This window comes from Pleurodeles waltl, chromosome 4_2, assembly GCF_031143425.1.
Source record: "Pleurodeles waltl isolate 20211129_DDA chromosome 4_2, aPleWal1.hap1.20221129, whole genome shotgun sequence".
NCBI classification, from domain to species: domain Eukaryota; kingdom Metazoa; phylum Chordata; class Amphibia; order Caudata; family Salamandridae; genus Pleurodeles; species Pleurodeles waltl.
Window position 1 is genome coordinate 599,657,434 of NC_090443.1, and position 27,602 is coordinate 599,685,035.

A 27,602-nucleotide genomic window follows, 5' to 3' on the forward strand; every position below is an offset into this window, starting at 1 on the left:
CCCTTTTAATGATCTGGCTGAGTCTGAGACCTGCCACGAGAGATAAGGGAAAATGAAAAGTTCCTGAAATCCTTAGAATTGTGGAAGGGAATGGGGATGATGACAAGCCAGTCATTGTCATGGAATCTGGCCAAGAGGAGACCGACATTACCGCTCCTATTCAACCTGTTCTGAGGGATGTTGCACTGGTACCAGCGTCAGCTCCCATATTTGTAAGGCCCCCACTGAGAACTGCATCAACCACTACTTCAGTAGAAGTATGCTTTGCAGAGAGGCAATTGATGACACAACCTCTACCTCCAGTTCTTCTTCAGGTATTGGTACTAGTGCAGTAAGAAAGTTCTCCTCCCGTGGGTGGGACTTTTTTACGATTAGGAAGCAGGAGGATAACTTTGCAATATGCTCCAATTGGCACACAAGTGTTTGTCGAGATAAGCCTATTTGCACTATAGTACTGGAGGAAAACATATCACGCAATCTGGTTGGGGGAGAAACTAAAAAAAACAGCAGGTGGTGTTGGTGAAGGTTAGGGGAGTGGGAAATTAGCTCTGATCATTGTGGGAGGTGAAGGTGTTGAGGAAGAAGGGGGTGACAACTTTACTCAAAGCAGCCCTGTCTCCTGCAGTGCACCAGTGTACCTGCCTCAGCAACCTCGAAATGGCACAAGAGTCAGATGGAGATACTACAGCATACAGTGACTGCCCTAAGAATTAGAATGAGTCTTTCACCTCCTACTTCTCGGAAGTCACCTGCATCAAGGTCATCTGCCCGAAATTGAAGATTCCCAGTCAGACCTATTTTGCTGAGGTGCTGTTTCAGTGCTCCATCACAATGTGCTACGATTGGTTGGTCAAGCTTAACAGCAGAGTGCTGTTTACACTATCCACCTGAAGACAGACATGTGGATCAGTTGTCAAACAATTGTTTACATGTGTATTATTGCACACTAGATCTCTTTTGTTGCCACAGACAATGACTTATATAGTAAAGGCCCTGGCAAATGGTGGATATTTTAGGGTCCTGTATTTGGCACGTTGCTTCAACCTGATTCTGCAGGACTTTCTAAAAAATGAAGACATAGTCAGCAATATAGTGGTCACCCACAGAAGAATGTGCAATCATTTCAGTAACTCTTTTAATGCCAGGAAGCAGTTGAGGATCATTCAACATGCTAATAGAGTACAAAATAAGGCCCTCCTACAGGAGGTGCTAACACGTTGGAACTCATGTGGCAACTTCTGCTTGAACAGTATAGACTGATCACTCACTATGTCCTTCAAAGAGGAGGGGATGCAACTGGAAAAACCATGACCACGGAAATGGAAAAATGGGGCCTAGTCCAATGCCTGGCACAGATGCTACATTCTTTTGAGGTTTTCACATGGGAAGTCAGTGAGAAGGAATGTACGATGAGCCAAGCTATTCCATTCTTGCATCTATTACAGGACCAGTTAAAAAGGGTGTCACAAGGGTTCGCCAGTGTGAATGAAAAAGCATACGAGTTAGTTGAGAGAATCATACCCAAACTCTGCAATGGCTTGATTTCAGGTGGCAGGGCCTAAGTCAAGTGCTGAGGCAAAGTCCACAGCGGTTGAGTAATTGGTAGCACCAATAACTATTCAGAGAACAGTGCAAGACTATCTGGATGATGCAAAAGACGTCTACGTGGATCAAAAAACATTGGTCTATTGGTATAGAAGGATGCACCAATGGCCAGAGTTCAGCAGGCTGTCAATAAAGTATCCAGGTTGTGTGGTAGCCTGTGTTTCTGCTGAGCATGTGTTCAGTGCAGCTGACACAGTTGTCACAGTCAGAAGGATCAGTCTTTCATCTCAAAACATGGAGAGATTGACCATAATTATATTATTGAGTGAGTGTAAGTGATGATGCCGAAGTGGTGGCAGACAGTGAGTGTGCTGTTCAGCTTATATTTTTAAATTTGTTTTTGACAACTTGCGATGCCAGAGGGCTGATCGGTGATCGGTTATTCTGCCTGAAGGTGATTGGCCCTTTCTTTCAAGCTTAGCTAGATTTAGCTGCAAGGTCTACTCCTTGCTGTACTTTTTTAGATTGGTCAGAGACCAGTCAGTTCAGTTAACAAATTCAATCTAGACAAAATGCTCACATCCTTTTGATCTTCTTGTTCAGCTACAACAGTGCACTACAGGTCGTTCTGTCTCAATATCATTTGGATCAGGGCTAGGAGTCGGTGTCAGAGGGAATCGAGACTCAGAGTCAGACTCAAGACTCAGGGCTGGACTATTTCAACAGCCAGATGAAGGAAGTTATCTACTTCAAGTTCAAAGGGAAGGCATCATGACTCATGGAGGCCTACTCAGCACTGTGTACTTTAATGGACAGAGGTGCATTTACTTGGATTTATTTGGGAAATGTTAAGTAGTGTGCTGGGTCAATTGTCAAACTCCTCTAACGAAGTAATTATGATTGGGGAACTGTAATTAGAGACAGACATGTCACATGATGGACACTTTTGGCTACTTGTTATGACAGTTGTGAGATTGATCAGCCAGGAACATGCAGTTACTTGTCTGGAACTGGCTGTAAAATTGTTCTCTATACACTATGCTAACTAGCAAAGGAAAGACAGAAAAAGATGACGACAAAGAAAAAAATAAAGCACATTTATTTTTTGGCCCACTCTCCTCTCCAAGCCAAAATATGTCCCACCCTTTCCCCATCTTTCTGTCCTTCCCACCCTCTCTGCCCATAATATTCCCTCCCACCAAAATAAAAAAATCTATAAAAAAGGGCCTTAAGGGCATCGATTTCCCTGGCCAAGCTGTGCTGTCCACTCCGGATCAGTGCTGTCAATTTTTAAAGAATTAATGTTTTCTAGAGCATAGGAACTGAAGTGCCAATCTGCTCATCTGGTAGCACTAGACCAGGGCAAAGTCAAAGTTTGAGGACAACCACGATGGAGCCCTGCTTGGAGATTTTCTTCAGTGGAACAAAGTCACCAATCTGATCTGACCTCCCTGGAGCCCTCTTCAGATACGCGTCGCAGGAGACCTCGGTGAAGAATTCTACCTTCAGACTTAGATGATTTTTCAGGATAGAAATCTTTGTCTGAGCCAAAGCTGAATTTGGATCTGACATCCCTGTAGTCCTCCTCAGATACGCTGCACATCAATTCCTGGTCAACGTTTTACATTTGGACTTGGTCACTTTTTTGGAGCTTTTTCTCTCCGATGTTGGATGACCCTCCACAGCAAGCTGATTTCGAGTCAACGTTGTCGGATTGCCTTTCAGTAGCCCCCAGTGAAATCCTGGAAGTCTGGGGTTCCAGAGCTTTTCAGCAGGACAAACCTGCAAGTCAGGCCAGGTTGTGGTTGAGGTAAGCCAGCTTGACTCACGACGTCAGGTCAGTCCCTTTATGGAGTTTTTTTCCAAAAGTTCTCCAAACTTCTTCAAACTTCTGGACCTTCTTCCAGAAGGTACTAGAAGGTCCAAAACTCACCCAAGGTTCCAGAAGCACGGAGTTGCTCCTTGACGCTTAGTACTCCAACTCAAATCCAATTTCAAATCCAAAAATGACCACTAGCCACGGGTCAGCTGGTCAGTTCTTTCAGGTTTTGATGCAGGGGGCTCTGGTTAGCTATTTTTCATCTGTAGCAAACAGGGAGTCCCTTCTTGAACCAGTTGAAGATAGGCAAAGTCCTTTTAGTGGTGAAGCCCAGGTATGAAGTTGGTGCAGTCTTTCAGAGTGTAGTGTGCAGGTGCAGGACAGGGGTCCAGCAGGGCAGTCCTTCTTCTCCTGTAGTTCTTCCTTGTTGGAATCTGATGGGGATCTGGTAGGGAACTAAGGTGTGGGTGCAGGTCTGCCAGATTTATCCTTGCTCCTGGGTGAAAAACAGGGCGGTACTGGTTCTCCAATCAGGGCAGGGTCCTTCCCCCTGTGATGACCACTTCCTTGGAAGTGTGGCAAAAATCAATCCTAGGGAGCAACATTCCTCAAAAATCCATCATGGCTGAAAGTGATTTTTGGAGGTTACATCTGGCTGAGCCCACCCACTGGTGTGGCTAAAAATCCTAAACAAACCCCTCTCCTGCCCTCCCCTAATGTACTCAAGGGGGCACCTAATTGTCTGGGTTTGCAGGATGTGAGGGTGTTGCTGGGTTGCTCCAAATGTCCTTCTCTGTCTTTGAAAACCAGTTTGGCAGCCCCACCCCCCCTTCCTGCTTCACCATGTGCTGAGGGGAGACCTCCTCCCCCAGGCACATCTCTTTGTGTGGAGCCAGGCCACTTCACACCTCATCAAGGCAGCCTGGCCAGCCTGCCAGAAGCTGGCCAATCAGAGTGCAGCATCAAAAACACTGCAGGGCTGAAGTTGGCAACTTTTCAGGTAAAGTTTAAAACTCTTCACCTGAACAAGTTATATTAAATCCAACAACTGGAAGTTGCGGGATTTATTATAACAATTAATTTGATACCAAACTTCTGGTATCTGTTACTTAAGGGGCCTTTAAAAATTAAAATAAAGTCTCCCCATTCTAGCCCATGGTGGCCATCCCAATGAGGGGAAAATGAATTTGGCTGATTTACCTCACCAGGGTTTATAAAACTATGTTTATAAGGTCCCTGCTTATAGTTACATGGCACCCAGCCCTAGGGGCACATAGGGCACACCTTAGGGGTGACTTATATGTAAAAATAAGGTAGTTTAAAACTTTGGAACTACTTTTAATTCCAAAGTCGAATTTGCATATAACTTTAATTTAAAAGCAGACAGCAAGGCAGGCCTGCCTTTAAAATGACACTGGGCACCTCAGCAGTGCACCTATGGATGCACTACCTATGTTGGGGTCCCTAAACCTACATGCCCCACCATATACTAGGGACTTATAGGTAGGTTGAGTTAGCCAATTATAATTAGCCTAATTTGCATACTGATTTTCCACAGAGCACAGGCCCTGGGACTGATTAGCAGTATCCAGGGCACCATCAGGAAAACACCAGCAAAAAGTGAAAAATGGGGGCAAAACGTTAGGGGGCCTCTGCAAACAGCCCTGTTCTCTCACACCAACAATATCACCTCCACTTGTGCTGCTATTTTCTACCCATGGGAGCCGAGATGCCCTGGAAAGCAGATGACAGGGCCCCTAACTTCTTGGCAGAGGAACTTGATTTGCTGATAAAGGAGGTCCTGTCCCTATACAGCCAGCTACATTGTTCACCAGAGGAAAAGTTACATAGTTAAAATGAAAATGTAATTCTCACTAACATAAAACACAAGCTAGAATGTCCCATTTTGTTCCTCATTGAAGTCAATGATTGAAGTGAAGTTTCACTTCGTCGTAAAATAAAACTGAAAAATCATGATGTCTATTTTGGAACACATTCTAAACAGACAACACTCACCTCCAGTCACAGATCTGGTAGTTATCCATTATTATTTTGCTCGCCATGTCACATCAGTTTGGTCCCAGCCACATGAAAATCAGTCTTGACCCTGGTCCCCATGAGGACCGAACTGCCAGACCCTCGCTGGACCAGAAACATGCTAACTGGATCTGGTTTTGGGGTATCACCCCTTGTCAGCTAGGCTAGCTTGAATCCAGTGGTGCAGCGAGCAAGGGGCCCATGTCTAGCCATACCTTAGCTACTTAGTGCGCACATAGCATCATCACAAAATGAAATGATGCACAGACTTTTGAAAATTTTCAAACACTCTCCCCAAAGTCACAAATCTGGTTTTTATCCTTCGTAATTTTGCTTGCCACGTCACCCTAATTTGGACCAAGCCCATATGCAAAATATTCTTGACCCTGCTACCCATGGGAACAGTCCAGCCTGACCTGCCAGGCCAGATCCACTCTGGAACAGAAACAAGCATCCTGGTAATTGTTTTGGGGTATCGCTCATCATTCGCAATGCTAGCTTGAATGCAGTGGTGCTGTGAGCAAGGTACCAACATCTGGGCATATCCAAGCCACTTAGGGTGCACAAAGCAACATCACAAAATAAAATAATTAATGGAGTTTTGAAACTTCTCAAACACTTACCCCCAGTCACAGTCATGTTTTAGCCATTGTCATTTTGCTCACCATGTCACCACAATATGGACCCAGCCCCTTATGCAAATCCATCTTGATCCTGCTCCTCTTGGGAACAGTCAAGCCTTAACTGCTAGGTCAGGTCCTTCCCAGACCAGAAACAGAATGTTTCACCTAAATCATAATCTATCTTTTCACTCTCATTTATCAATAAGCATGACAAAATTGTGAGAGGATGGGCTACATATCTGTTCCACTGTCCCTTCTGATTGAACCTTTGCAACCAAGATAGCCAGAAGATCATCCTCCTAAGATGCAACAAGACCTATTGAAGGCTTATTGAAGGAAGGCCTGCACCACTTACAAACACTCAAATGTAGTGCCAAATTGCACCACAGACAGTAAAAAGTAGCTGGGCAAAGCTTAATTTTCAACCTTACATCAATATTCAGACTCCTCTCAGATAAATCAAAGGGTTAGTAGTTGCAGAATGATTACTTAAGACATTCTAAGGTTGGACCACCATTTTCTCATTAAAATAAACAATGGAAACTGGTGTTGTCAGCTTGAATCGTTCTGATTCTTCGAGACAAATTAAAGAACAACACCAAATAACCTGATGCATGACAGACAGTCTCACATCACCTCCTAACACCAAAGAGACTGAAGAATGACAGACAATCCCCCATCACTAAGTTCAGCTCCCCTTGCCTGCCCTGGGAGTCATCCACCAAATTCAAGAGAGGAGGAAGAGGAAGTAGAGATGCTAGGATTTCTTTTTTGACAATAACAGATATCTTTGAATCGCCTAGGATTCTAAAATAGGTGTTTATTACTTTGAAATCTTAGAGGTCATACAACCTAACTCCACACAGGAGAAACATTACAGAATTCCATCGCTTTCTTTACCCGTTGTGTGTGACTTAATGACATTGCAATGATCTGTGAAGTGTTTTCTCGAAGAAACAAGTTGCACACCTCAATGGGAAAACTGGAGTACTTTCTCAGAAATCCTCATGTTGGGCAAATTATCCTGTGAAAACAAGATCATTTCTAGTGGGCTTGAACTGCATACCAAAGGTACCATAGTGAATATGAGGAGGAGCTAAGAAAGATAGTAAATCAGGACAGTATCACAAATAGTTTAGAAGCAGGTACAATTGCAGCACCTAGACAGATAAACAAATGTAGTACCAAACCTAACAATGAGCATTAGCCTAAACTCAACCTCTTCTTGAAAATCTGGGACATGACTTTCTTTGTGAGCCAGGCTTAATTTCATATCATTGCTTTTGGCGTGTGAACTTGACCTCTAGGTTTGCCCCACTTAAGTAAGCAAAGAGAGCTTCATATTCAAATCTGAGCCTAGCCCACTGTAATACTCATTGGTCAGAGAACAAGGTTTAAAAAAGTGACTGAATGCAAGAGAAGAACTTCTGAAAGATAGATTAGCTTCTGAAAGCTGGTTGAACAGATATGCTTTTAGGGGGAGAAAGAGAGTTAGAAGAGGTAACAGTTTGTCCTGTCAGTGTAGACGGCTTGCAAAAACACAGTAGTGTTCCTAATAATTCAAATGGTATGCGTAATGTGTTAGACCTGGCATCTTTAGGGTTGTCTTACCCTGCACAATTTATCTTTCACCTCCTGTTTATATCTGTATCTTTTTGTTGACCTTAGGACTTTGAACACTTTGGAGGTCATTACAACATTGCAGAAGACCGCCAACATACCGCTGCAGAATTCTGCCACAGCTATTATGACCCACATCTCGGAATCCGCCAAAATTCAGACACCCACACAAGTCCGCCACATCAAAGGTCAGTGATAAACTGGCGAAAACAAAACCGTCACCGTCACGCCAACAGAAATACGCCCACAATATCACGACACATGAATCCACGCGGCGGTCTTTCAACCGCGGTATTCCATTGGCGGTACATACCGCCGCACTCAAAATACACACACTTCTACAAAACATCCCCACATTGGACAATTCAAAATACACACACCTGAGACACATACATACACCACTCCCACACACCCATTCCGATATAAAACACACACCCACATCACCCACAAACCCCCACGAAAAAAATTCAGAAAGAAGGCCAGAGAGAGACACCACCAGCAAGTACAACAGCATCCACAGGCACATAACACCATCACCCACATAACTTCCACGCACCTCACACAACACACCACCACATATCACCACACTTATCACCACACACTCCACCCCACACATCACCTACACCACCCCATGGCACGGCAAAGACAAGCCAGGTTCTCGGAGGAGGAGCTCAGGGTCATGGTGGAGGAAATCGTCCGGGTAGAGCCACAGCTATTCGGATCACAGGTGCAGCACAGCTCAATAGCAAGGAAGATGGAGCTATGGCGAAGAATAGTGGACAGGGTCAATGCAGTGGGACAGCACCCAAGAAATCGGGAGGACATCAGGAAGAGGTGGAACTACCTATGGGGGAAGGTGCGTTCCGTGGTCTCAAGACACCACCAGGCGGTTCAGCGGACTGGCGGCGGACCCCCACCTCCTCCCCCACAACTAACAACATGGGAGGAGCAGGTCTTGGCGATTCTGCATCCTGAGGGCCTCGCATGAGTAGGTGGAGGAATGGACTCTGGTAAGTCAAAGCTTTACTATTACATCCCCCACCCTACCTGCATGCTATCACATACCCCCACCCTCACCCCCAGCACCCCACCTCACAAATGTCCCAATTTCACAAACCACACATCCCAACACCAAGGCCTGCATGCAACACCAAAGCATGGACACCCATCACCAAAGCATGCCCACTGCACATACCCATACACCCCCCTAAACCACCATCACACAAGCTCCCACACAGGAATGCTAGCACTGGGGTACACGGTCACCCACCCATTGCACACCATTAAACACACAGATTTAACAAACATCCCTTTATACCCCTGCAGGACCCCTACCCAACGTCACCGGACAGGATGGTCCACACATGTCCACACCACCAACAGAAGAGGCCCACAGTGATGACAGCACCTCTGTCCAACTGGATCTAGATGAACAGCCCGGACCATCGGGGCCCTTTGGGACAGTCGGTTCCCCTCACAAAGGCACAGGCCACCACAGACCTTCCCCCTCTGAAAACACCAGCACAGCACCCACCCAGCGGGCCCATACCTCTGTCCCCAGGACACAACAATCAGCTGTGTGTCCATCACTACAGGGAACCCAGGATAACCCACCACCCCAACAACAACAGGGACCTGGGGGCAGTTACAGTGGGCACACGGTCCAGGGGACGGAGGCCCAGGAACACAGGGGAACTGGGAGGGCTGCCGTGCAACAGGGGGTGGACAGGCCAAGGGAACCCACTCTCCACGAGGCCCTCTCCTCCATCATGGGAGCATACCACCACTCCCAGGAGACGATAGCAACGGTACTGGTCAAGTTTCAGGAGACCCAGGGCATTCAGGAGGAATAGTATATGGGCTTCAGGGAGGAACTCAGAACCATCAGCTCCACCCTGGGCACCATCATAGGGGTGCTGAAGGAAGTACTCAACACCAGGAGGGACACTGTGGCACTACAAGGGGCCCCTGACACTAGCATGGACGATGGACTGCCCACCACCTCCACCGGCCCTAGTGGACAGGACGCCCCACCACAGGTCCACCACACCAGCACCCCACCCCCTGCAGACGGACAACCACCCCGCAGACAGTCCCTGAGATCCAGGACAAAGACAGAGAACGATGCCAAGACCCCCGCCAAGAAATGAGACCACCCTGATTGTCATCCTACTGTCCCACTTTGTCACCCTGTCCATACTTAAACTGCCCCAGCTCCACTTCCTATGCCCATATGGGCAATGCACCTGTGAGACTAATAGACTGGACTCTGCCATGGACACTCCTCCGCCATCACCCCTCACCATTTAACTTCCCCCTCCAATATTTTGCATTTAAATAAACACACCTAAAGCACAAAATGATCTGGAGTCTGTCTGTGATTTCGAAATAGTATATTTGCAATTACAGTGACAAAATGTTATTGAAATAGTAATGTCAACATACCTATGTCACACAGCTCTAGTCCATGAGGAATTTAAGCAGATGTCACACAGTGGGACCCACATCTGTGAAACGGTAAGGGAAAGTGACAACTCAGTGACCATACACTGGGTGAAAACGACAGAGAGGAGAGAGGTAGTAGTGTAAAAGTACATGTAGTATTCAGGACTGTATTCTTACCTGTGTTTCACTGGAAATATGGCTGGATCACTGAGTCCCTGTTCTGCATGTCTTCTTCCTCTGCTTCATCCTCATCACTGTCCACAGGCTCCACAGCAGCCACAACACCGCCATCTGGACAATCCTCCAGCAGAAAAGGCACCTGTCATCGCAATGCCAAGTTGTGAAGCATACAGCAGGCCACGATGATCTGGCACACCTTCTTTGGTGAGTAGAATAGGGATCCACCTGTCATATGGAGGCACCGGAACCTGGCCTTCAGGAGGCCGATGTTCCGCTCAATCACCCTCCTAGTTCGCCCATGGGCCTCATTGTAGCGTTCCTCTGCCCTTGTCCTGGGATTCCTCACTGTGGTCAGTAGCTATGATAGGTTGGGGTAACCAGAGTCACCTGCAAATGGCGAGGGACAACTGTTGGACACACACTAACCTGTAGGGATATACCCAGACAACCATTCCCACTGTCTTGCTTCCAGGTGCTCACCTAATAGCCACACACGGTGCCTCTGTAGTTGCCCCATCACATAAGGGATGCTGCTATTCCGCAGGATGTAGGCGTCATGCACTGAGCCAGGGAACATGGCATTCACATGGGAGATGTACTGGTCTGCAAAACATACCATCTGTACATTCATAGAATGATAACTCTTCCGGTTTCTGTCCACCTGTTCACTCCTGTGGGGGGGACCAAAGCCACATGGGTCTCATCAATGTCACCTATGATGTTGGGGATATGTTACAGGGCATATAAATCACCTTTCACTGTAGGCAAATCCTCCACCTGAGGGAAAACGATGTAGCTCCACATGTGTTTCAGAAGGGCAGACAACACTCTGGACAATACGTTGGAAAACATAGGCTGGGACATCCCTGATGCCATGGCCACAGTTGTTTGAAAGACCCACTTGCAAGGAAATGGAGCACTGACAGCACCTGCACTTGAGGGGGGATTCCTGTGGGATGGCGTATGGCTGACATCAAGTCTGGCTCCAACTGGGAACACAGTTCCTGGATTGTGGCACGGTCAAACCTGTAGGTGAATATCAAATTTCGCTCCTCCATTGTCGACAGGTTCACCAACGGTCAGTACACCGGAGGATGCCGCCATCTCCTCACATGTCCCAGCGGACGGTGCCTATGAAGGACAACAGTGAGCACAGAGTCAAACAACTCAGAGGTACATACCCACAGTTTACACAGAACACCAATCATACACAAAAGGTGGCCTGTATGTGTGTTGAGACTAGGCCTAGGTATGTGTGACGCAGTTGAAAATGAGGCCATGTGGGCCCCTGAAATGGCGGCTGCCTGACGTGTAAAGTGGGATAATGGGATGTGAGGTAACTGCGCTGGCGTTGTACACCGTCGCTGTAGGCAGTCGGAGACCGCGGCGCAATGCTGCATTGGTTAACATTGGACCCTATGGGTCCCAGGAGCCAATGACAATGTACGCCAGCGGTGATGGTACGCAGCGCCGCGGACGAGACCGCCGCGGACGTGACCGCCATTTTCTATCTGTTCAATCACTCGATACCTGATCTTCGACAGGAAAGGACCTACACTGCAAGTGCTGCTGTGACCTCGGTCTGAAAGAGACAATGGCTCGTGCATCTGGGGAAAGGGCCCCTGCCTTCACATCGGAGGAGTTGGAGAAACTCGTGGATGGGGTCCTCTCCCAGTACACGCTACTCTGCGGTCCTCTAGACAAACAGGTAAGTACACAGGGAGCATGTTGTATGGGCCATGCATGTGTGGAGAGGGCTGGATGTAAAAAGGAAGGGGGCAGAGTGCTGCGTGCATGAAAGACGGTGAATGCATGTGCCACATGGCAAGGGTAGGGATGGGGGCCAATCACTTTGACGGTGCAGTTGGTAATGACTTCTCTTCTTCCCCTGTACATTTCATGTAGGTCAGCGCCCACCAGAAGAAAGATATAGGGCGTGCCATCGCCAAGGACGTCCGGACCCTGGGGGTCTACCACAGAAGGAGCACCCACTGCCGGAAAAGATGGGAGGACATTCGCCGTTGGAGCAAGAAGACAGCGGAGGCTCAGCTGGGGATGGCCTCCCAACGTGGGAGGGGTGCCCGTTGCACCATGACCCCCCTGATGTTCAGGATCCTGGCGGTGGCTTACCCGGAGTTGGATGGGCGCTTGAGGGCATCACAGCAAAAACAAGGGGGTGAGTACACTCTCATTCTGCTGACTTTGCACGCAGTGGAGGTGTCTGGGTGGGGGAGGAGGGCTGTTGGTTTCCCTATGCCAGGGAGAATTCCGTAGGCAAGGCCCCTCCGTAAGGCAGGTCATGTGGCACCACAGCCCACCTCTGAAGACTGCCAAGTACAGCTATTCATGCCCCTGTGTCATCTATGTGTGCAGATGTCATCCATAGGCTTGTAGGCCATTTCCCAGTAATTGCACAGTGGAGCCCAAGAGTGCGGCGTAGTGCAGGGGGATTCTGTGTCTGTCTTCTCCGCCAACGGTAGCGGTAATCCATGCACTCAACATGTCTTTCTTCTGTCGTCCCCCCCCCTTTTTGTGTTTTCCCTGTTCTTGTGTGCATGAGCATCATCAGGTGGGGGAGCAGTGGCACCGGAGCACGAGGGAGCTGCATCCCACATGGCCCTGGAGGGCGAGACTACGGACTCGGAATTCACCAGTGGGACGGAGGGCGAGGGGAGCTTCACGGCGGGGACAGGAGCTGACACCAGCGACACGGACACGTCCTCTGATGGGAGCTCCCTTGTAGTGGCAGCAACATCTGTGCCCCCCGCATCTACAGGTACAGCCGCCACCCCCCTACCAGCACCGCCCTCCCAGCAGCCCCTCTGCCTTCGCCCCATGCCCGCTCACCCAGGAGGGTGGGCATCACCTTTGCCCCAGGCACCTCACCCCCTGCCCCAGTCACCCCTGCTGCCCTCGGTGAGGAGGCCATTGACCTCCTCAGGTCCCTCACTGCAGTCTACCATTTTGAATGCCATCCAGGGTGTAGAAAGGCAGTTGCAACAAACAAATGCATTCCTGTAGGGCATTCATTCTGGTCAGGCGGCCCTTCACCGAGCTTTTCAAACTCTGGCCTCAGCACTGATGGCAGCCATTGTACCCGTTTCTAGCCTCCCCCCTCCAACTTCCTCCACCCAGACCCAATCCCCTGTACCTCTGCCTATCCCAAGCACACCATCAGACCAGCCTGCACACACCTCACCACACAAGGGAAGCTCAGGCAAACATAAGCACCACACATCCCACAGGCACTCACGCAGGCAACACACACATGCAGACACAGCAACATCCACTGCCTCCACTGTGTCCCCCTCCTCGTCGTCTCCCTCCTCCCTCCCAGTCTCGTCTACACTCACACCTGCATGCACTACCTCTACAGCCACTACGTCCCTCACCAGCACACCCCGCTCACGTGCAGTCACCACCCCCACTACCATTCACACGTCCCCTGTGTCCTCTCCCAGTGTGTCTGTGACGCCCCCTCCCAAGGTACACAAACGCAGCCACACACCCACCCAACAGCCATCCACCTCACGACAGCCTCCAGCGCATGCACCTGCACCCAAATGCACCAAATGTACACCTCCTACTACCACCACCTCTTCCTCCACTCCCAAACCACTCCAGCTACCCGTCCCATTGTGTCCAAGAAACTTTTCCTGTCCACCCTTGACCTCCTTCCCACACCTCCCCCACCACGTCCATCTCATAGGTCCCGAAGTAGCACCTCAGCACAACATCTCCGGGACCAGTGGTGCCTGTAGTCACCGGTATGTGGAGTGCACCGGCCACCAGGACAGCCAGTGTGGCTGCACAGCACAGCCAGCCCCCCACCTGTGAAGCATCAGAAGTTGGCCAGTGCCCGTCGGGAGAGGGGGAATACTCCAGCCACCAAAGCCGCTCCCAGGGGTCCCAGTGGGAGTGTGGAGTCAGCTGTGACACCTCCCAAGGTGGGGAAGGGCCACAAGAAACCCGGCAAGTCTGGGAAGAGCTTCATGGAGGAGAAGACCGCCATCATCCCCGCTGTCCAGGAGGCCACCACCAGCCTCAGCCCAGCTGCCCAGGAGGCCACCGCCAGCCCCAGCCCAGCTGCCCAGGAGGTCACCGCCAGCCCCATCCCAGCTGCCCAGGAGGCCACCGCCAGACCCAGCCCAGCTGCCCAGGAGGCCCCCGCCAGCCGCAGCCCAGCTGCCCAGGAGGCCACCGCCAGCCCCAGCCCAGCTGCATAGGAGGCCACCGCCAGCCCCAGCCCAGCTGCCCAGGAGGCCAGCCCCAACCCAGCTGCCCAGGAGGCCACCACCAGCCCCAGCCCAGCTGCCCAGGAGGACACCGCCAGCACCAGCCCAGCTGATCTGTGAAGGACCGCCAACTCAAGCGCGCTGGGCCATGAAGGACCGCTAGCACAAGCACTGCTGAACAGGGCACCTCCAGCACAAGCACCGCTGGGCCATGAAGGACCGCCAGCACAAGCACAGCTGAACAGGGCACCGCCAGCACAAGCACCGCTGGGCCATGAAGGACCCCCAGCACAAGCACCGCTGGGCCATGAAGGACCGCCAGCACAAGCACCGCTAGCCCATGAGCGGCACTCTGGGCACCAGTCCCCCTCCAGAACCAGTGGAGAGATCCATCCACTACCTCTGTCCTTCACAGGATGAAGCACTCTGGGCACCAGTCCACCTCCAGAACCAGTGGAGACATGCATCCACTACCTCTGTCCTTCACAGGATGAAGCACTCTAGGCACCAGTGCCCCTCCAGAACCAGTGGAGACTGTTATCCACTTGTGAGACTGTGGCTTTGCACTCCCCAGGATTGAACAGTGGGCAACCCACCCACTGTAGAGACTTGAGAGACTGTGGCTTTGCACTCCCCAGGATGGAACAGTGGGCAATCCACCCACTGTATAGACTTGAGAGACTGTGGCTTTGCACTCCCCAGGATATTGCAGTGGGCAACCCACCCACTGTAGAGACTTGAGAGACTGTGGCTTTGCACTCCCCAGGATTGAACAGTGGGCAACCCAACCACTGTAGAGACTTGAGAGACTGTGGCTTTGCGCTCCCCAGGATGGAACAGTGGGCAACCCATCCACTGTATAGATTGAAAGACTGTGGCTTTGCACTCCCCAGGATATGGCAGTGGGCAACCCACCCACTGTAGAGACTTGAGAGACTGTGGCTTTGCACTCCCCAGGATTGAACAGTGGGCAACCCACCCACTGTAGAGACTTGAGAGACTGTGGCTTTGCACTCCCCAGGATTGAACAGCGGGCAAACCACCCACTGTAGAGACTTGAGAGACTGTGGCTTTGCACTCCCCAGGATTGAACAGTGGGCATCCCACCCAATGTAGAGACTTGAGAGACTGTGGCTTTGCACTCCCCAGGATTGAACAGTGGGCATCCCACCCACTGTAGAGACTTGAGAGACTGTGGCTTTGCACTCCCCAGGATTGAACAGTGGGCATGGAGCCCCTTTGTGGATCTGGTGTTGTACACTCATCCGGCTGAGGTGCCCCCCCTTCTCTTCCCCCTGAAGTGCCTGTTGTATTTCTATCTAATGCCCCTGCAGTGTTCTCTCGGTTTTGATCGGGTATCGAGTGTGGGCCTCGCCCATGCATTTTGGGCCCCGTGGTCCACGGACTATAAATGGTGCAATACCTGGACTTGTATTATTGGTGTAAATATTTGTTTATGGTGTATATATATTTTGGAGTACTGGATTTTAATAGATTACAATTGTTACAATCATTTCCTTTTGTCTTTGCGTTCTTCCAGGGGGCATGGGGGGTGTAACTGTGATGTATTGATATGCATTAGTGTGTGTGTTGCAGTGGGTGAGGGTGGGGGTGGGGGTGTTGCGTGTGTGTGTCCCTGTTTTTATGCCTCCCCCTCCCCTGTGTCGTAGGTGCAGTACTCACCGTGGTCTTTGCCACCGGCGTTCGTGCTCCTGGTAGAGGAGCAGGAAGACTATCACAAGTAGAATTTGGAGTTACGGTTCCATGGTGTCCTCGTTCCTCATGGGGTATGTAGAGGTGAGCGTTTTTCCTTCGGGATTCCTGTTTCCGCTGTGTTTTTATCCGGAGTGATTCCACCCCAGAAAAGGTGGTGGATTGGCCTGTCATAATAATGTGGGCGGTACATTATCTCCCGCCTGTCTGTTGCCGGTGACCGCTGCGCTGTTTGTTTGTACCGCCGTGGCAGTCTGAGTGTTAAGGTGGCTGTCTTTGTTGCCGGTTTCCGCCACGGTCGTAATTGCAATTTTTTTAACGCCGGCCTGTTGGCGGTCTTACTGCCACTTTAACACCGTCCGCCAGGGTTGTAATGAGGACCTTTATCTCTGATAACCAGTGCTAAAGTGCATGTGCTTCTCCCCTAAACATGGAAACATTGGTGTATCCACAATTGTCATATTTAATTTACTTGTAAGTCCCTTGTATATTGGCATACTATATACCCTGGGCCTTTAAATTAAATGCTACTAGTGAGCCTGCAGCACTGATTGTGCCTCCCACTTAAGTAGCCCTGTAAACATGTCTCAGGCTTGCCACTGCAGAGCCTGTGTGTGCAGTTTCACTGCCACTTCAACTTGACATTTAAAACCTTCTGACTAGCCTTAAACTACTCTTTTCTTACATATAAGTCATCCCTAACATAGGCCCCAGATAGCCCATAGGGCAGGGTGCCACGTTAGTAAAAGGCAGGACATGTGCTTTTAAGTTTTACATGCCCTGGTAATGAAAAGCTCCCAAAGTCGTTTTTTATTTCTGTGAGGCTTTTTCCTCTCATAGGCCAGCATTAGGATTTCCCTTATATAATTTTAAGCTGTCATTCCTGATCACAAAGGAGTAGTTGCATTGTGTGTCATATCATTGGAATGGTAATGATAAATGCTCTTTACTGGTAAAGTCTGATTTATTATTTCTGTCTTGGAAATGCCACTTTGAAAAATTCGGCACTTCTCTGCCCTCACTGCCCTCTGCCCTGTAAGCCTGACAGCCTGTCTCCAATACACTTCTGGCCTGGGTGACAGCTACCTTTGTGCATTCCCTCTAGACACCCACAACACAGGATTCTCAACTGCATCTGCATTCATCTGCATACTAATGGGTCTTCCTGGGGAGGAGGTTTGGTAGGGTTCACAATTAAACTTCAAAGGGTATAGGCCTGAGCCCACGCAGAGGGCTGATTATCCCACTGATAGTCTGGAGCCAGGGCTGGGTTGAAAGAGGGACCTTTGCACTTCAGAGAGATCCTTTGAAGTCATCCCCCACATCAAAGGCAGTTTAGGGTATGAGTACAGGGCCTTTAACTCTCTGAAATCAGATCATTACTGAACATAGGTAGAACTCTGCTTGAGTGAAGAGTGGTGTGCTGTAAGGATTGCCACTCTGTCTGGACTGACTGTTCCAAAAAACTGCTTTTCTGTATTGCTGAACTGCCCTGCTGCCTGTTGATCTCTGCCCTGCTGAGGACAAGGGCTGGGTCCATCCTACTAAAACTAGACGGTCTCCAGGGCTTGCTGGCTTGTCCCCTGTTCTCCTGCAGTTTTAGGGACATCAAAAACTGCTTGACACTCTCCTTGTGCTACTGGACTCTGCCATCTGTGAGTCCAACCCTTGCGTAAAGTGTCCCATTCAGTCCTGGGTTTCAGAAGTTGGTTCTGCAGATACTGTCTTCAAAAACTGATGCAGCGCCCCAAGTGCAGCAGAAAAATTGATGCATCGCATCTCTGCCTGAAATGCAGTAGCTGCCCGATGCCGGCATATTCATAGTCTGCATTGTCCGATGATGACTCTCTGTGAGGCCCAGCAGTGATGTATCCTATTCATTTTCCCAGAGCCCAGTGAAAACGCAGCGCCTTGAGTATGGCATAAAAAACTGAAACGTTATGCCCCTGTCGACAATGCTTTGCTCCTCCAATGGAACTTTTTTAGTGGGCCCTGCGTGGGTTCTGTAGCGGTCTACTCTCCACTGGGGTTGGCCTGGATTTTGACTTTGCACCGGTCCCACGTGACTTCAAGTAACATTTGGACCGCTTGTGACTTCTAAGAACTGTTTTCACATTTAATCCTAAAAAAATCATATGTCAACTTCTACTTACTGGATTTTTGTTGTTTTGGGCTTGTTTTACTCAGATAAACATTCTCATGTTTTCCTAGTTGGTGTGCAGTCTTTTTGAGGTATTTTCTTTGAGTTACTGTTTAAGTGTGTTTTACATATACTTTACACATTGCCTCTTAAATTAAGCCATACTTATCTAAGCTACCAGAGGGTGAACACAGGTTAATTTTGGAAGTGTATCTGACTTATCCGGACTACAACTGTGGTTCCTACTTGAACAGGGTGCAAACCTCTGCCAACTAGAGACCCAATTTCTAACATGATGCTATTAAGATAACTTGAAGGAGGAAGACAAACAGTATAATTAGATAAGACACCCACATCTAAAATGTTGATTACATAGATTCATGTAATTCTTTGTTCTGCATCCCATCAAATTAAAATCCCCAAAGTACACAGAGTTTCTTCATACAAAGGAACTGGTCTACTGGAAGGTTAAATATTTCACCCACAACTCACCATTTGTTCCAAACAACAGAAGAAATATGAACTTAAGCACTGTTGGTTTTTCATGCTTTATTTATTAGCACTGGACCTCACCTTAGAAAATTTCTATTATTGTGACTTGACCCCCAAAAAGTCAAAATCAGTCTTTCATGTTTAAGAGCCCCATGCACTGACATAGGGCCTGATTGAGAGTTCAGCGGATGGTTTGAACCGTCCCCCGAAATTCAGATGGGTAGGTTTCCGCTACACTAGCTACCTCCTGCCAGACCCATTACGAGTTTTCTGCTGGGCTGGCGGGCAGAAACTGAGGTTTCCAACCTGCCAGCCCAGCGGGAAAATGGTGGCAGCATTGTCTCCGGTTCATAATCAGCAGACAGTGAACATTGATAGGGTGCTGGGCAGGGGGACCTCAGCACTGCCCATGCAATGCGCATGGGCAGTGCATGGTCCCCCTGTAGCCCCCTACATCTGTTCTCTGCCAGCCTTTTCATGGTGGTAAAGCCACCATGAAAAGGCTGGAGGAGAAATCGGTCGTAATCAGCAGGGTGGCACTGCATTCAGCACCATCCTGGCTGATTCCGACCTCCGTGACCATCAGCCCATTGGGATCATAAATTCCGGCGGTGATGGCGGTACCCTGGCGGTCTAACCGCCAGGGTATTAATGTGGTAGTCTGACTGTCACAGCAGCGGCAGTCCTGACCACCACCGCAAGTCTGGCGGTCTCAAAACCACTAGCTTCATAATGATGCCGATAGTATTTTATACTACAACTGAGGTCTGTAATTGCAGGCATAGGAGCTCCTGGAGAGCACCTTCATCAAGATCTCACACCGTGACGCCCATCAATAAAGGTCTGCATTAGTCATGAAGGTGAGAACCAGTACAAGGGTAGATTTAAAATGAGATGCTTTTCTTTCTTCAGAAAGAACATTCTACCTGTACCAATTCAACCAGTTTCGGTCCTATCATTTTTACACAGAGGTTGGCACTGAACTAATCTTGCCTCAAAGCACTGAAAACATACTTCCATGTTTCCCAACTCATTGGTGCTGAACTCAGAACATCGAACCGAAGTCTGGCTGGATTACTGAGAACTTCTACATGTGCACAGTTTTCTGATGTTAGAATGCTCAACCTCACCAAAATTCATTGCCCCTACATCCTGATAAAAATTATTTGTCAGGTCACGTTGTGACCACTAGACTCTGACAATGGATTGAGTAGTGGGAAATGGGAAGGAAGCTACTGATTTAACAGCAATTATGACTGTGTACTGGCTTCAGTCACATAACTAATTTGAATTTATGCTACCTAATTCTATCAAATCCATTTTACTGCACATGGGTGAAATGATGAGCAAGATGAGGAGCATCTAAATTTGCACCTTTGAATCTCAGCATGAGTCTAAGCTTGCTGAGCGAAGTCTCCTCTGAGGTGGAAGTTGATTGCAATCTAAATGTCATAGTCTGACCTGGCTTGGTAAAGATATAGGACAGAGTCAGAGGAGGCAGCTTAACCTCTTGCATTGCCTGTGATGGTGATGGGGCATGTAGGTAATGTATTTATGAGTTGACCCTTGCTATTAAATCAGAAGCTTCCATCCCATACCCCACTACTCAATCTGTTGTCAGAGTCTAATGGTCACAATGGCCTACCAACAAGAGATACTGCTGGTAACTCATTCCTCACGAGAGCAGTGGCATGGCATAGGGAGACTCTTTGTGAAAATGCCCCAAGAGGTATGTCTCACCCCTTACAATGGTATTTTATTAAATAACAAAGATTGTGTAGCCCATTTGATGCACACAATCTTGTATATCTTCTCCCAGCCTCCCTCCATGTAATGCACAGTGCTCCATTGCTTCCCAGCTAATTTTGTGCTAACTAAATAGTAATACATACAAAGATAAATAAATATACTAACCTGCCACCTCCTCAGAGTACCTCTGTACAACAAACACTGATAGATCCTATTCCACAGTGTTTGTTGGGGGTCAAAAAGATGACATACTGCTCCATAAGCAGGGCCACTGGAATTATGGGGTTGTACTGCGATGGTGATTTTCACATAATTATAGATTTGCTGCATTTGCCACATAATTCATCATCTGCTGCATTTAATTTACTGATTTTAAACACACAAAACATTCTAGGTCAAATGGTTCAAAAGATACTAAAAATGCAGCAATGTGTTGCCATGTACTGGAAGGCCCTTTGCAAAGCTGGACTGGTCACCTTTCTGTTGCTTATTGCTATGTTTGGCTGTTAAACTGGTACTATTAGGATGCAACCAATCAATCAATCAATCAGCATTTGTTAAGCACAGCTACTCACCCGTGAGGGTCTCAAGCAGATAAGGTGTGGGGGGGCATGGAACGTCTAGCAGTGTGGTAGTTCTTTAAATATCTTCTTCAAACAGCCATGTTTTCAGCTTTTTCATAAAAGAGGGGTGCAGTTTGTCTGAGGTGGGGCGGTAGGGCGTTCTAGGCTGTGATGGCAAGGTAGGAGAAAGAGCGTTTCCATGTTCTTGTTTTTCTGATGCAGGGTATTATGGCGAGAGAGAGCAGGGCTGAGCGTAGGGTCCTGTGGGGTACATGGAAGTTGAGTCTCCTATTCAGGTAGGCTGATCCAGTATTGTGGAGCGCTTTGTATGCATGGATGAGGATCTTGAAGGTGATTATTTTCTCTATGGGGAGCTTGTGTTGTGTGTGCAGTTGTTTGGAGATGTGACAGTGTTGGGGTAGGTCGAGGACCAGTCTGGCGGTGGCGTTCCAAATGTTCTGTAGTTTGTGGATGAATTTCTTGTTGATTCCAACGTAGAGCGCGTTGCTGTAGTCCAGTCTACTGGTAACAAGGGCATGTGTGATGGTCTTTTGGTGTTCGAGGGGGGTCCATTTGAATGTCTTGCATAGGAGGCAGAGGGTGCAAAAGAAGGTGGAGAGCGACTGAGTTGACTTGGCAGTCCATGTTGAGTTTAGAGTCCAGGATGATTCCGAGGTTGTGGGCTTGGTTCGTGGCGGTGGGTGGGCTTCTGAGGGTGGAGGACCACGAGGAGTCATTCCACGCATCGGGTTGAGGGCCCATGATGAGTACTTCACTTTTGTCTGGGTTAAGTTGTAGGCAACTGCTTTTCATCCAGTTGGCGACTGCTTTCATGATTCGTTGAAGTTGTGTCTGGCTGTGTTGAATAGGGAGAGGATGAGTTGGGTGTCGTCAGTGTAGGAGATGATGTTGAGTCTATATTTTCTGACGATGGTGGCTAGTGGGGCCATGTAGACGTTAAACAGCGTGGGGCTGAGAGAGGATCCCTGGGGAACTCCGCAGGTGGTGGGTGTGGAGTCCGAGAGGAAAGGGGGAAGTCTTACTCATTGAGTTCTGCCAGAGAGGAAAGATTGAATCCAGTCAAGGGCCTTGTCTCTGATGTGAGCCTCGTGAAGTCTGCGTATCAGGGTGTGGTGGGAGACTGTGTTGAACGCCCCAGAAAGGTCGAGCAGGATGAGGGCCGCAGTCTCTCCCTTGTCCAGCAGGGAGCAGATGTTGTCCTTTGCGGCTAGGGGGGCTGTTTTAGTGCTGTGGTTTTTTCTGAAGCCAGATTGGGAGGTGTTGAGGATGCTGTGGTCTTTGATGAAAGTGGCGAGTTAGCTGTTGATGGCTTTCTCGATAACGTTTGCTGGAAAAGGGAGCAGGGAGATGGGCCTGTAGTTCTTGAGGTCAGTGGGGTCTGCCGAGGGTTTCTTGAGAAGCGCGTTGATCTCGGCGTGCTTCCAGTCTTGTGAGAAGGAGGCGTCTGCTAGGGAGCAGTTGATGGTGAGGCGGAGCTTTCGGGCGATGATTTCAGCGGCTCTGTTGAGGATGTGGTGGGGGCATGGGTCCGTGGGGGCCCCTGGAGTACATGGTCCTCATTTTCTTCAGTGTATCTTCGGTGGTGAGGGGGGTCCAGTTGTTGATCGTTGGTTTTTTGGTGTCGGGTTTTGGGGGAGGGGGTTCTGCACGAAGGGTGTCCTCATTGAAGTTGTCGTAGATGGTATTGATTTCGTGGTGGACCAACCAATTCCAAACGGTGTTACAAAGTTTAAAAATGCCTAACTCCTGGAGTTATACTATTATAAAATGTGCTGCATTATGCCGTAAAATTTGTTTTTCTTGATGCATAATTTACTTAACCCTTCTGCGTAATTTGGCCCTTTTCTGCCACATAATTTCTGTGGCCCTGACTATAAGGCACACTGTAGCATGATTACAGCCTAAAGAGTTCCATAACGTGCCCGGGACACAATCTTGCACAAAATGAGCTAAGCCTTAGCCATGGGAATGTTCACGGTCCATGCTACACCCTGAATATGCACAGAAAGGGACTGATAGAGGCTAGTTACTGCTACATTGAGTAGGACAAACTACAGGACATTACAATTGCCTAAACTTACAGACATAACGTTGCATTTCCTGAAAAAGGGCTTGTGAGACCCGTCCCTGATGTATGTGAATTAATAGAAAAATTAAAATTGAGAAACCACATTAGAGGAAACCAAATCATGAAAAAACACTTTTAAGAAAAGACAATTTTATGGAAATACAAATAAATTGAAAATTAGAGGAAACATATTAAAAGACAGATGATTTTAGGGAAAATGTTTAAATTACATTAAACTTGGGTGGCGTTTAGGACTAATGAGGGGTTTTTGGGTTCAGGGATGGGTAATGCTTAGGCGTGATTAAGGGTTTTTAAGGGTGGACTTCAGGCATATTAAAGTATTTTTAGGGATGGGTGGAGTTTAGGGGCATTGTGGGTTTTTTAGATGTCAAATGGGTGGAATTTAGGGGTAGAGATGGGCTTTTAGGCTTCGCGATGAGCGGAGTTTAGGTGTGATGAAGTGTTTTTGTAGGGTTCAGGAATGGGTGGAGTGTAATGGTGTGGAGGCTTTTCTAGGGTTCATGGATGGGCAGAGTTTAGAGCTGGTGAGGTTTTGTAAGATTCAGTGATGGGTAAAGGTTAGGAGAAGAGGAAAGGTTTCAGTGTTCAAGATTGGATGGAGTATAGATGCAGAAAGCGGTTATTAGGGTTCAGCAATAGGTGGAATTTAGGAGTGGTGAGGGATTTATATAGGTCATGTGTGGATGGTGTTTAAGACTGGTGAGGTTTTTTTTTGTGTTCAAGGTTGGGTGGAGTTTGGGGTGGTGAGAGGTTTTAGGTTTAAGGGGCCACGGATGGATGAAGTGTATGAGTAAAAAGGGCTTCTATGGTTCACTGATAGGTGTACTTTATGTGTAGTTAGCGGTTTTTATGTTTCTGGGTTGGGTGGAGTGTAAGGGTAGAAATGGATTTTAGGGTTCAGGGGTGGGTATAGTTTAGGAGTGGTGTGAGGTGTTTAGGGGCAAGGATGGATGTGTTTGGGGGTGGTGAAGGGTCAGGGAATTGAAAGGGTTCAAAGTAATTGTAAAAGTAATGCCTGCAACTATTGACTTTACACCTTAAAAAATAAGGATGCAAAAGTCAATTTAAAATAAAAAAGACATTCTATGAATTGTTTCTATGAAATGATGAATGTCATTCATTCCGAAAATTTCCATTAAACAGTTTAGAATAAATGGTTTATCAGTAATGGTATTCCATAAAATCATTTTTCAATGATATCCCCTATAACTCCTGTTGTCAATGAAAATATCTCTCCCCAGTGTAGACACGCAAACTGGAAGTCTTGAATAGTTGTTTGCTCCCTTTAGATTGTGTATGGAGCCGTAGGACGGATTGAGGGGCGAGGATCTTAGGGGAAAAAAGTGAATAGTGTTTCAAAAGTGAATATGTTTAAGAATTGTGCCTCGTTAGATGGATCTAGTTGCAATATACGGGACAGTACGCATGATTGTGCTAATCCAAGAGGATTTGAATGTATTTAACTGTGCGTTGTGCTAATCCAAGAGGATTTTAATGTATTTAACTGTGCGTAGTTTACTCTGTGAGCGGTGTCTCATGTACTCTGCAATTACGTTAACAAACTTTATTTCTCTATTTCTAAAGATTTGCCTGGTCATGAAAAAGTGGACTTCGGTGTCTCTTTCCTACAAAGAAAATGCAAATATTTTGATAGAACCAATATTGTGTTATCGCCCCATTTCTTCTGCTCAACACCCTCAGTGAAAGATAAAAAAGCCTTATCAAACCCAAGCCACCAACGTGAAGATCAGAGAATACGAGATCATTCTGCTCTACCACCAGATCCTGTGAATAATATCACTGTGAAAAATCTGCCATCAAAGATCACCGTGCCAGAAAGATGTACCTTCAGATATGTGCAGGCATCCATGACAATCAAGGATCCCTCCACTTCCGGGTCAGATACAACACAGAGAGTGAAAAGACTAATTTACATCACAAACTCTAGTTTACTGACTGGAAAGAATGCCTTACAAAGATCCCATGTTTTAACAGCTTCATCTCATGATGTATATAAAGATCATACTGGTGCACTGTTGACACCCCGACTGTGGGAAATAAGCAAAGAGACACTCCCTGGTGTAAAGACAGAGGTCAAGCCTGATGCTCAATGTGGAACTATCACTACACCGAACTTCAATTACAGGGAGGTCATTGCAAAGCTAAGAGAGCAGCAAACGAACAACTTAACAACGCAGCTGAGTAGCGCTGGCACCACGCAGTTACCCTCGCACGGAGGAGGTAAAAAAATGGTGGAACGCCTTGGAGGCAAAGTTACTGCCATGTATCCGAACGATTCGCCCAAAGAAGAGCGGTCTTCGTCTGCCGGTGGCAGGGCCCGTCCAAGTACAGCGGAACTACCTCACGTCTTAATGTCAATACGGCCTCCCCGCTCTTCCAATGCAGAGAATGGAAAAGCCACAAGAACGATCCGGATCCGTACACCTCAGTCACATCCGTCTGTCTGGAACCACAGAAAGCACGAGCCGCCGGAAACCTGGCTGAGAGAAGAAGGGCAGACAAAGTCAGACACAGCATCGCTCCTTACCTTAGTCGGCAGAGAGAACGAGCCGCGGGCACCGGTGAGTCATTTAAAGAGTCATTAAGGATGTGTTACTGATAAACTTTGCAATCAATATCAATCCAAGAGAAAACGCTCTCTTCATTATAGCAGTAAATGAAGGCTCCCTACTTGCTTTATAGTGATGGTGCACATCATTATTAAACAGATTCGTTTGTGAATGTAGCGGAGTGTTTTTTTGTACTGTTTTAAAAATGATGGATTACTCCAATGTTAAAAAGGTAATAAGGCAGGCGAATTAGGCAATTCTGAATGAAGACGCACCCCACGTTTTGCAGTTTCCTTTCGAGACAGTCACCATCACTGTTTCATTTTGCTAGTTTGAAACCGAGGCTTGTATTGCATTTGCTTTGGAAGGCGACTCCACTGAATCCAGCAAGGCGAGTTATTTCCCAAATAAGCAAATTACAAATAATGATATCGATCAGACATTTACTTATCAGACTGCAAGCGTGCCAGAAATGCTCAATCTTTCCTTAATGTGGATATGTTTTTGGCATCATTAGCGAAACAGATTGTTACACAGGCCTGGTCCAGTGAGTCTAGTTGCTGTTGCACACCTGGAACGAACATCTTTATTGATTTGAGTAATAATAACTGGCTTCAGTTCGCAATGAGTGTGTTTACAGTAAAGTGAAATTACTCACTTTACAAGAAATTCTCAGGATTACATGTAGAAGTTTTTCAGTACTTTATTTGTGCTTTTTTTATCTCAACTTTAGTTCCTCTGTGTAGATTGATCAATTTACGGACTAAGACGCTTCCTAAAATGCAAACATCTATGTGTACATATATACATGTATCTTGTATGCTTGTTAGCTGACAAGTTGTTTCTATCCACCATTTTTTATTTTTATCTATTTTAATTCCATTTTATCCCTCAGATTTGACACCTCACAATCAAATTAACCAGTGTGGTTAATTCTACACAGTATCTTGCAGCCTCAGATGCAGCTCTTTTACAATCCTCTATTATAAAATGATAGTATCAATTCTATTTTTACAATTACTAATCATAGTTTACTAATGATTTAGCATCTGTAGCCTCTCACTCACATGCTCAAATATGAAAAGTACCACATGGTCTCCTGAAAGGAACTGCTCTGGACAACATCCGCTTGGTGTCATCATTGGCATCTTTAACCACACGATGACAGCCCACCAGCAGCTGGTGAACTCTACCTGACCTACCTCCCGCAGCTGCCGTCCCTAATATTAAAATTACGCTGGCGTTGCTGCTTTACCCTGAAGTTCTTCATCTATGGTGTCCCTTGTGGAAATGTATGCCTATGTGTTCATGAAGAGTCAGCACCCTAATATTACTGGTGTACATCATATTGTTCTTTATTTACACCGTACGCCTTCCTCAAGCTAAAACTGCACATGTAATGCAGCTGCCAGAAATATAGGTCAACCTGCAGCAGCATGCAGAATCACCAGACCTATGCACATAGTTGACAGTTACATTTTTGCAGATGGGCATCTGGTCTAACGGTTACACTGCTGTAATCGTGAGCTAGAGTAGCCTGGGAACATCCCTAAACTGAAATCATCAGATTTGATGTTAAGATGTGAAAATACTATATTTCAGCTTAATTAACAGAGTATGTGACATTACATTTTAAATAAGTGTAAGATTAACTATAGAACGTCTATTAAACATGCCTATTATACATTACTTGCCAGCAGAAAAAAAAACAAAAAAAAACAAAACTGGCTAACTGAAGCTATATCGAGAATGATAAATGAT

The 27,602-nt window shown here is 47.4% G+C and overlaps 1 protein-coding gene across 1 annotated transcript in view; it reads left to right on the plus strand.

Moving 5' to 3' along the window:
* The first annotated feature begins 259 nt into the window (after positions 1-259).
* The window catches only part of LOC138293917 (uncharacterized), a 225,991-nt gene continuing 198,648 nt past the window's right edge, over positions 260-27,602 (plus strand). Inside the window, exons 1-2 of the mRNA XM_069233200.1 lie at positions 260-314; positions 24,856-25,853. Of these exons, the coding sequence (XP_069089301.1) occupies positions 260-314; positions 24,856-25,853 (1,053 nt within the window). The remainder of the gene's footprint in view (positions 315-24,855; positions 25,854-27,602) is intronic.